This window comes from Micromesistius poutassou, assembly GCF_964030765.1.
Source record: "Micromesistius poutassou genome assembly, chromosome: 11".
Taxonomy (NCBI): Eukaryota; Metazoa; Chordata; class Actinopteri; order Gadiformes; family Gadidae; genus Micromesistius; species Micromesistius poutassou.
The window spans coordinates 3,457,265-3,468,674 of NC_140281.1; the positions used below are offsets into that span (position 1 = coordinate 3,457,265).

At 42.6% G+C, this 11,410-nt stretch overlaps 1 protein-coding gene across 1 annotated transcript; it reads left to right on the forward strand.

Moving 5' to 3' along the window:
* Positions 1-57: 57 nt before the first annotated feature.
* Positions 58-6,258, forward strand: cd79b (CD79b molecule, immunoglobulin-associated beta). The gene is made up of 10 exons (XM_084475726.1): positions 58-187; positions 524-832; positions 1,173-1,291; positions 1,422-1,475; positions 2,013-2,100; positions 3,763-3,846; positions 4,207-4,515; positions 5,364-5,464; positions 5,577-5,630; positions 5,885-6,258. The coding sequence occupies exons 1-10, from the start codon at positions 124-126 to the stop codon at positions 5,975-5,977; spliced, it is 1,275 nt and encodes a 424-aa protein (XP_084331852.1). The 5' UTR covers positions 58-123; the 3' UTR covers positions 5,978-6,258.
* Positions 6,259-11,410: the final 5,152 nt, after the last annotated feature.

The window sequence follows — 11,410 nt, forward strand, 5'->3', positions numbered from 1 at the left end:
CTGTGTGCAGCGGTCTGTGGTGATACCTCGATTTGCCTACCGGTGTCATGATCTCACCCAGTCACCAGCCTCACAGACACTTCTTGATCTAAACATCACTAGAGAATCCTCCTGATATCTGACATGCGCTGGCTCTTTGATGTCTTGGCTGTTGGACTTTGTGGACTGGCTTTGGTCAATCTATCAGGTAAATATACCTAACTACAACCATATTATAAATATATAATATAAATATTAAGGACATTATGGTAGTTTCTTTTAAGTCTACTCAATGTGGTCCAACTGGTAATTCTCTATTGTTATTTCAGAGAAATTGTAAATTAGGAGAATCATCTTTGTTTCTGACCCAGTAGGGCAATAACTGAGGTGAAGATAATATTTAAGTTTATTTTGTTTTACATGTTGTTTTGAGACTGAAACACTCCAAACACTATGAAGAGGAACTGCCTCTCTCCACGCTTGATCATGAACCGTGATTTCACTTCTGGGTTGAATGAAGTTGTCTACTCTTATTCTCCCCCAGCCCCCCTCCCCCAGGCCCCTCATATTACCCAGAAGCCTAGGTTCTATGGCGTGAAGGCGAACCGCAGTGTGGTCATTCACTGTGTGTGTCCGCTGAAGCCGCCCCTGCAAGTGGACTGGTTCTGGGCCAAGGATTCGGACCAGGAGGCAGAGGGGCCGATAAGTCCAAACGCCAATGTGGTCATACAGGGGAAGACGGAGCGGAAAAGCGCCTACCTTTGGCTCAAGTACGTGAGCCCCTCGGACAGCGGTGTCTACTACTGCAAGGTCAACGGCACCAGGGGACCCGGGACCGGCCTGCAGGTCATGCGTGAGTCTTTCTGAGCTCTGGTACCAGCAGCCTGGCCGATCCGTTTGCTATTCAGTCATTTATCAGACGCTTTTATCTGGAGTGACTTACAGTGAAGACAGTGAGTGCAGGGACAGGTCATTAAGGTGCAGGTAAATACAGATACAGGTAACTAAATACAATTTATAAATCTATCAAGTAACCTCATCCCTTAACACCTGTAATTCGATACTGTCGTAGACGATAACAACAATATATATATATATATATGTATAACAAAGCCTTTAACAAGAAAACTGAACTTTCAGTAACAAAAAAATTATCCTGTAATTATTGCTATTATGCTGTTTGTCCCCTGCAGGACATATCAACGTCCACAAGATGGAGCAGAGGAGCAAAATAAAAGACGCGCTCATCATCTTGCAGGCCTTGATGTTGGCGAGCTACGTGACTGCGCCGCTGCTGCGGAGATACACTCTGGTGAGCCGCGAAAACACTGGTTTTGTTACATGTTATGCTATATATAGTAAGTTGAATAACATTTGCTAATATATATAGTATGTCGATAGACATATTTCATTTCAATGCTGTTTTCTTGCTACTATATAAGGTTAAAAAAGAAGAAGCAATTTATGAGGATCCACCACAAGACCACATCTACGAGGTTTGTGTTATTTTTGTGTTGTTAGTAATGTTGTTCATAGTGAAGTGGTGGGGTGACATTGTTTATTACTATTGTTATTATTTTATAATTTATAATTTATAATTTAGATATTTCATAGTCATAGAAAGGCACAAGGTTTATGGCCATGTGATCACCATTATCTGGATAAACAGGAAACAGCTTGCCCTTGCACCTGTGGCACACACACATACTTAGCTGGCCAACACTTTCCATGCTTCAACAGTTTGGAGAAGCCTTTGTTGAAGACTGCAGCATATGCTGTAGTAATGGATTGCTCTCTCTCTCTCTGTAATAGCTTGGTCTCTCAATGTATGTAATTGTTAAATCTCTCTCTCTCTCTCTCTCTCATAGTTTTGTCTGTCTGTCCGTTTGTGTGTGTGTGTGTGTGTGTGTGTGTGTGTGTGTGTGTGTGTGTGTGTGTGTTTGTAATGGTTTGGTCTCTCTAATAGTTGTCTCTGTTTGTCTGTCTGTCTGTCTGTGTGTGTCTGTAATGGTGTGGTGCTCTCTCTCTCCCAGGGCCTGAGGGTGGAGATGTGTGAGGGAGCGATTTATGAGGACATCTCAGCCTACGCTACAGCCAGCGATGCCCTGGCACCCTGGTCAAACTGACTTTGCTCTGGCAACCTGCTGTCATGACAACCATCAAGCCATGTTGTCATGACAATCATTCACCCTTCGTCATGACAATCATCCACCGTTCCCATGAGGACCATCCACCGTCGCCATGACAACATACACATTCATCAAGACTATTGTCTCCACAGTATATAGCTGCCTTGATCATATTTTGATTTAAAATAATAAACACACTTTAAGCTGGTGTATGAGTATAGAGGTAATTTCCTGGTTGTGTTGATGTGTTTACCTCTCTAAATCCACTTTCAAAATAGAGTTCCTCGTCCGTTTACTTCAACAGAGCTGTCTGTTAAACCTTGGAGACCAGACCTTTATGTTTGAACAGTTAGAAGTATATGTAGAGAGAGTATTCCTACCTCTAGTCCTATCTGCAGTTCTGCCTGTAGTCCTCCATGAAGTCCTTGGCAGTGTGATTCTTACAATTGTCCCCATGTTCAATTTAAACATGTTAAACTTAGCCAAACCCACTTGAAAATCCTTTAATCAGTAATATGGCCAAACCATATCACTTCTGTTCATAATCGTTGTCAAGGGAAGCTCAAGGGAAGATCAAACTTAAGCAACGCACAAGCAAATTATCTATTTATATACTTTTATGACCATTCAGGCATTGCTGTGTTGACGTTGTTTGTGAACTTTAAAGGATTTTGTCATTTTAACTACCTCATGGTGGAGGATTTATTTTGTACATTTTGTAAATTTTAGGTAATTTCCTGGTTGTGTTGATGTGTTTACCTCTCTAAATCCACTTTCAAAATAGAGTTCCTCGTCCGTTTACTTCAACAGAGCTGTCTGTTAAACCTTGGAGACCAGACCTTTATGTTTGAACAGTTAGAAGTATATGTAGAGAGAGTATTCCTACCTCTAGTCCTATCTGCAGTTCTGCCTGTAGTCCTCCATGAAGTCCTTGGCAGTGTGATTCTTACAATTGTCCCCATGTTCAATTTAAACATGTTAAACTTAGCCAAACCCACTTGAAAATCCTTTAATCAGTAATATGGCCAAACCATATCACTTCTGTTCATAATCGTTGTCAAGGGAAGCTCAAGGGAAGATCAAACTTAAGCAACGCACAAGCAAATTATCTATTTATATACTTTTATGACCATTCAGGCATTGCTGTGTTGACGTTGTTTGTGAACTTTAAAGGATTTTGTCATTTTAACTACCTCATGGTGGAGGATTTATTTTGTACATTTTGTAAATTTTAAAGTGTGAAGATTGAAACGTTGTAGAAGCAAACCCCGCTTCTCTTGAACAGCTTGATTTTTGAGACACACATACTTTTCTGTTGTTTGAACTTCTGTTTTGGGTGCAATGGTTCACTTACAGCTGTATCGATTAAAGGTCCTACTCAATAGATTAATTACAAAGGGCTCTTATTGACGGAAGTGAGACAAAATAAGAGAATTAAACAACATTAGCATCTTAGCATTCTGCTAACACAATGCAGGTGTCTCAAGCTACCGCCCTCCTGCGTGGATGTGTCCCCCCCTAGCGGTGGAAATGGTCCACACATGCCCAGCGGTCTGTGTTGATAGGCCGACTCTCGACTCACTCTTGATTTGCCTACCGATGAGAAACAATCATCACCACCCCCTCACAAGCCTCCCTGACACCTGAACTAAAGAAGATCTCTACAGAATACTCCGGACATCCGACATGCGCTGGCTTTTGGTTGGACTTTGTGGACTGGCTTTGGTCAACCTATCAGGTAAATATTCCTAACTACAACTATATTATAAATATAAAATATAAATGTTAAGCACATAATGGTAGTTTTCACTATGGTAGTCATTTCTTTCAAAGCTACTCAATGTGGTCAAACTGGTCATTCTATTTTAGAGAAATTAGAAATTAGGATAATTTTTGTTTTTGACCTCTTCATGTAGTAGGGCTATTACTGAGGTGAAAATAATGTTTTAACTTTATTTTGTTTTACATGTTGTCTTGAAACTGAAACTCTCCAAAAACTTTCAAGAGGAACTGCCTCTCTCCACGCTTCAACAAACTAACAAGCGATTTCCCTTCTGGGCTGAAAAAGTTAAAGTTGTTTCCTCTTATCCTCCCCCAGCCCCCCTCCCCCAGGCCCCTCGTATTACCCAGATCCCTAGGTTCTATGGCGTGTATGCGAGGAGCAGTGTGGTCATCTACTGTGAGTCTCCACTGAAGCCGCCCTTGCAGGTGGACTGGTTCTGGGCCAAGGATTCGGACCAGGAGGCCAAGAAGCAGATGAGGCCAAACACCAATGTGGTCATAAAGGGGAAGAAACCAATGCACAGTGCCTTCCTTTTACTCAAGGACGTGAGCCCCTCGGACAGCGGTGTCTACTACTGCAAGGTCAACGGCACCAGGGGACCCGGAACCGGCCTGCAGGTCATGCGTGAGTCTCTCTGGGCACTACGCTTTTATCCAGTGTTAGTGTCTAGAAGGTTGGACAGCACAGAGACTCATTTAGGAGCAGGAAAGGATGAGGGCATCTTGCTCAAGAGAGGAAGCAGGTTAGGCCTACTTACAGGAGGTATACAAGTCTAGCTAATGAATGTTATCCCGAAAATTTGGTTGTTGGTTTGACAACGTTTATGTAATGTGTGTGGTTAATGGCTGCTGGATTAAGCAGCCTCACCTGGCCCTGGCTGGGAGGAGCCCAGGAAAGCCACCTAGGTTTCTGCTTAACTCAACCTAGGTGGTTTTACTGGGCTCCTCCGACACCAGGTCACAGGTTGATGTTGTAGAAACCGAGGTTTTGCTGCGGTTTTGCACCTCAGTACCACCGTAGTTTTGCCTTGCGTCCACATGACAACTGAAGTTTGGGGGGCAAAAAAACGATATTTTTGGATAATTATAACGACACGCTTCAGTAGAAGGCGTTGTACGCAGACTTGTGGTTTTCTTCTGTGTTTTTTGGCATATTATAGCAGAGTTACAACACCCTCTACTGGCCTCACATACTTACTCCAACATTTTCACTAGTTGAGTCCGTGTGGATGAAGGTAGTTCTGAAAACAATGACGGTGGACGCAAAATGTTTTTCAAATTCAACAGAAAAAAAATAAGAAAAAAACCTCCAGTGTCATGTGGACGGGGCCTAGTAAAATCAAATATCAAAGTCACACTCACATCATTGATCTACGCATAAACTGACGAGGCCTGTAGCAAGAACACTTTCAGGCATCCGCCAAACTAGTTGTCTTGGAAGTACTGCGATATATCGTGGTTTTTCCCATGCAGGACGTCAGAAGAGCAGCAAAATGAAAGATGCACTCATCATCCTGCAGGCCTTGATGTTGGCGAGCTGCATCGCTGCGCCGCTGGTGCAGAAATACATTCTGGTGAGCCGCGAAAATATGAATATGCTATATATAGTTAGTTGATAATCATTATTTATATAAAGTTAGTTTTTAGATATATAATTGAAATGCTGGTTTCCTTCTATTCTCTCAGGTTAAAAAAGATGAAGCAATTTATGAGGATCCACAACAAGACCATACCTACGAGGTTTCTGTTATTTTTGTGTTGATAGTACTTTTGTTTTCACTGAAGTGACGACATCATTTATTACTGTTATTATTTGTATTAATATTGTTCGTAATTAGAAACAGTAAAATGGTTTATGACCATGTGATCATTATTTAGATAAACAGGAAACCTGCTCTCACACCTGTAGCACACACAAACACCCTCATATTCAAATATATCTCTTTGCATGTTTCTCTCTGAATGTGTGTGTGAACCTGTGCTCCCTCTCCCAGGGCCTGATGGTGGAGACGTGTGAGGGAGCGCTCTATGAGGACATCTCAGCCTACGCTCAGACAGGTGGACCTGGGGCACCGTGGGAAAACTGACGTTGCTATGACAACCGGCTCCCCGCTCGGTTGCTGTCATCATTGCAACCATCAGCAGGCATCGTCATTGCAAACGTCCTAGGGCACCACCGTGACAGGCGTCAACCATGGCCATTGCAACCATCCCCCGTCGCCCATGACAACAATACACAATCATCATGACCATCGTCTCCACAGTGTCGCATAGCCTCGCCTACAAAATCCAGTCCTGTAAGCAATATCTTCTTGCTGGTTGGTTGATTATATTTGGATGCAAAATAACAAATAAACCTTTGAACATATGAGTGAGTTGAGAGTTTAATTCTTAGTTTCCTAGAGTTGAGCATCCCGTGCTCCAACAGAGCAGTCTGTTTAACCCTGGAAACCAGGCCTTTATGTTTGAACAGGTTTAGCTAGTGCTACCTTCAGTTCTGCCTGTAGTCTTCCCTATAGTCCTGGTTAGTGGGCTAACCCTATAGGGCTTGTACATACCATTGAAGTCAATTTAAATGTTATACTTTGAAGAAGATCATCTGAAATTATTTGTTTTGAATTCACCTCTTTGAAATTCAAATATGGCATTTTAAGGCACCGTTTCAAAAACATGATTTCAAATATAATTTCAATGTTGACTAATTCAGATACAAAAATTCATGTTGCAGATTTTCTCAATACAATATTCACTATTCATATGTACTCACACTACTCAAGTGTAGAAAGTCATTTTTTGACTAGTATATATATATAGACTATAACTACTATTTCTATTACTACTAGTTCTGGTGTCCTTCATACTTGTTGGTCTACCTTTGGTTCTGTAGTCTTTTATTCCTACCTGTATTGCTACCTGGGGTCCTGTTAAACTGGAGGTCAAGTTCTGGTCTGCAGCTGTTGGATGGTTTCTGAGCACCTAATGACCTCAAATAGGGTGAATGGGTATCGGCAAATACACAATAATTTGTGACTAGATCAATAAATCTGAAAACAGATTTGCATATAAATATATATATGCACCTGGTCAGAGTCTGAGCAGGTGCTCAGACTGCATGCAAATTCTTCCATTTCACCTGAAAGAGAATAGTGTGAGAGAGAGAGAGAGAGAGAGAGAGAGAGAGAGAGAGAGAGAGAGAGAGAGAGAGAGAAAGAGAGAGTGTGTGAATCAAGCAGTTGACAGTCCAGCAGATCAGTGCTGCGTTGCTGATCTACTTTCGCTACCTGGCAGCGTCTGTTCTCCTGGCATTCAGGTGGTGCTGGACATGGATTCACCGGCTCTGAACGCTACCCTCCCAGCCTTAAACAACAGCCTTGTGTCCTGTCCGGAGATGCAACATTGCTTTATTTCCTGGGCCTTCTTCAGCATACTGGTGGTTCTTTTGGGCTTCCCATTATCCATCTGGGTTCTGTGGGACCTGGTCGACAAACACTACAGAGGAGGTCAGCCCTGGACCCCCAACACCGTGTTCACCCTGAATGTCAGCCTGATGGACTTGGTGTTCCTGGCCTTCCTGCCGGTCAATGTTCTCAACGTTTCTTTTATTGACAACAAGATTCTTATGAATATTAGCTATGTGACGTTAAGTCTCAATTTCACCGGGCGTCCCCTGCTTATGGCCTGTATGTGCCTGGACTGCTACATGGCCGTCCACCATCCCCTCCGCTACCGCTCTCAGACACTCTCCAGCAGGGTGATAATCACCGCTGTAATCTGGCTTGCTTCCTTGGTGAACGGAGCTGCATTCATCATAAACCCAGACCTGCTGGGTGCGCCTGGTATGTGGTGGCCATTCCTCTCCTCTGCGGTTGTCATCGTGTACTGTGACTGCTGCATCCTGTGGACACTGAGTAGGTCCAGGACGTCCCGAGGTGAGCCACACCAACTGAAGAAGAGAGCTCTCGACATCATCTCCATGAGCCTGCTTGTCACCGTCGCCAACTACCTTCCTACGATGATATTAGTCCTCTTCGGAAGATATATATTGAGTAAGGAGATGTACGTCTGTCTCATCATCTTCCTGGGACCGATTCCCTTACAGTTAACATCTATCGTCATGTCCGCCCTCTATCTGATGAAAGTGGGGAAACTCTGTTGCGTCATGCCGACATTTTGCAACAATATCTAATGCAAGGCAATGGAGTTGATCACCACATGTATGAAGCATGCGGTACTCTCTTACATTACAAATAATGATTTGCCTTTAAATTGGTTGCTACATTATCTGAGGAGATAAACTATTGGTGTCACAGCAGAAAGTTGAATTAGTGCCTTTCACTACAAGTCCCAGGACTACCCAAAACTGAATCAAAAATAGATATGGAAAAATATCTATACACACAATAATAGCAAATATAAAGTGTCAATATATATAGAAAAAAATGTTGTGGCTTATTTAGATTTGATTACAATGTTTTTCTGCATTGTTAGACTGTTTCATTATACTTTGCACTGTTCATTTTTGTCTTTTGTATTTTTTATTTTATGTCACTTTTATGCCACATTCAATGTAAAAAAAAAAGAAAAAAATGTCCCACATATGTTCAAGATGTAATATCCAAACTGAACTGAAATAAAAATAATGTTTAAAAAAAACAACTATTGCGCATACTGGCTAGGGAGGCGGACTGGCAAAAAATAGCAGATTGTGTAAATTCGTACAAGTGAAAGGATTCTGCATATAGTCTATAAAATAACTATGCCAAATGCAGAATTGTTCGCCATTAATCCCAATAGAGTGATGATTATTTAAAAATGCAAAAGCAACGTCCAACCTGCCTTATTCTATAATTTAGGGAATTCACTTTAAATACATCCTATGTAAGAAATGTATTGCATATGTTTTCAACCGCTGTGAGGTAGCGGTGGTGGCGTAGTGGAGTATTATAAGACCCGAACTCCAGTGACCGTGGTTCAAATCTCGCTGGTCCATCATGCCTTTTACCCCCATAAATGTGGTGCTAGCACAGCCTTGAGTTCAAGTTCGAAATTAGCACAAAATTATATAATTCCATAACCTTTAGTGAATACGTATGACATATGATTTGGGACGTTTTAAGCTTCACACAAATGCGCATCACTTGGGAGACGAACACCGCACGCAGAAATCCAAGACCAACGGGCTACCACCACTCTACCACTCTCTCACGGAGACGCACTGCTCAACAGTAAGCATTGTCTACATGAGGTCCAACAAGGCGAATGCCCTCTGATGAGAACCTGTATCTCTCATAGAGAATATTTTCAGGCAATGCCAAGGGATCGTATCTGTCCCGAAAGACCCTCTGTCTCCGGAGAGACCCTTGTACGATGTGGGCTCCGAGGTTCACGGGAAAACCCACAAATGGTGACAACATTGTAAAAAGAGGGGCTAGGAAGCTGCGCACGCCGATCTAACCCGATAGACTAAGCTGAAAACCTGCTCCCGACCAGGTTTGGTTGACAGCATAAGTCACCGTGGTGATACAGCGACTCTAAAAGAGATCGACTTTAGTGTCCCAGCTAACCTAGGCTTTGAGCGCAACATACCTCGCTAACCCACTAATCGAGGTTCATAGTATACCTATAGCTGGGGTTGACTGTACATAGTTCTTCGGTTGATGTTCTTTAAGTTATTGTAAGAATATTTAAAGTTGAAGTTCTACATAAATGTAAGTAAGTGTAAATGTAGTAAGACTATTTTGAGGGTTGTTTTATTTTATCTCATACGAGACATGCATTTTCTGTGGCTGTGTCCCTGCACACGGAGTGCGCGAGCGTGTGTGCGAGTGCAAAATAAAATTATTAAGTCAATGAGGTGTTAATTGTGCTCACCATTGGTCTTTTACACGCCTATTTTGTGTGTTGTGTATGAATGTCATCTCATTGAAGACCCATTTTCTGATTGTATGATTGATGTCATTGTGTTCTTTACACAGACCTTGTGAGGTTTGTGTGTGTGGGACATAGACGGGAGGTTCCTTGTATACAACATAACCTCATAGTTAATAATAAAGTTGTGTTAAGTGTGTATTCGTGTATATTCGTGTATAAGTATATGATTAATCGGTTTTCTGGCAATATATGTTTTGTACAGGTTTTTGGTTGAATGGGACAAAAAGTGGGCCATTATTATATAAATATACATGTGTATATATATATATACACACACATATATATATATATATATATATATATATATATATGTTTATATGCACCTGGTCGGAATCCATCCCTGCCAAACGCATGCAAATGCACGCACACATCCATTTCACCTGTGACAGAGGATGGAGAGAGAGAGAGAGAGAGAGAGAGAGAGAGAGAGAGAGAGAGAGAGAGAGAGAGAGAGAGAGAGAGAGAGAGAGAGAGAGAGAGAGCGAGAGCGAGAGAGTCCAGCAGATCAGTGCTACTCTACGTGGCAGCGTTCTCCTGGCATTCGGGTGGTGCTGGACATGGATTCTCCTGCTCTGAACGCTACCCTCCCAGCCTTAAACAACAGCTCTGTTTCCGACTGTCCGGAGATGATTCAAGTTGTCTTGTGCTGGACCTTCTTCAGCATACTGGTGTTTCTTATGGGCTTCCCATTATCCATCTGGGTTCTGTGGGACCTGGTCGACAAACACTACAGAGGAGGTCAGCCCTGGACCCCCAACACTGTGTTCACCCTGAATGTCAGCCTGATGGACTTGGTGTTCCTGGCCTTCCTGCCGGTCGATGTTCTCAACGTTTTTTTTATTGACAACAAGATTCTTATGAATATTAGCTTTGTGACGTTATGTCTCAATTTCACCGGGCGTCCCCTGCTTATGGCCTGTATGTGCCTGGACTGCTACATGGCCGTCCACCATCCCCTCCGCTACCGCTCTCAGACACTCTCCAGCAGGGTGATAATCACCGCTGTATTCTGGCTTGCTTCCTTGGTGAACGGAGCTGCATTCATCATAAACCCAGACCTGCTGGATGCACCTGGTATGTGGTGGCCATTCCTCTCCTCTGCGGTTGTCATCGTGTACTGTGACTGCTGCATCCTGTGGACACTGAGTAGGCCCAGGACGTCCCGAGGTGAGCCACACCAACTGAAGAAGAGAGCTCTCGACATCATCTCCATGAGCCTGCTTGTCACCGTCGCCAACTACTTTCCTATGATGATCGTAGTCCTCTTCAGAAGATATTTTGTTTCTCTGAGTGAGGAGTACTTCTGTCTCATCAGCTTCCTGGCCCAGGTTTCCTTAGAGTTAACGTCTGTCTTCATGCCCGCCCTCTATCTGATGAAAGTGGGGAAATTCAATTTTGCAACAATATTTAAACCATTATCCAAGGCAATGGAGTTGATCATATGAAGCATGCGGTACTCTCTTAAATGACAAAATAATGATTTGCCTTTTAATTGGTTGCTACATTATCTGAGGAGATAAACTGTTGGTGTCAAAGCAGAAAGTTGAATAAGTCCCAGGAGTACCCAAAATGCTATAAAAAAACAAATA

Excerpts from the sequence above, each read along its gene's own strand:
- cd79b (XM_084475726.1), top strand. The coding sequence starts at position 124 with ATGCGCTGGCTCTTTGATGTCTTGGCTGTTGGACTTTGTGGACTGGCT. Across the intron at positions 833-1,172 it reads GACCGGCCTGCAGGTCATGC|GACATATCAACGTCCACAAG; the intron begins GTGAGTCTTTCT and ends TGTCCCCTGCAG. Across the intron at positions 1,476-2,012 it reads CACAAGACCACATCTACGAG|GGCCTGAGGGTGGAGATGTG; the intron begins GTTTGTGTTATT and ends TCTCTCTCCCAG.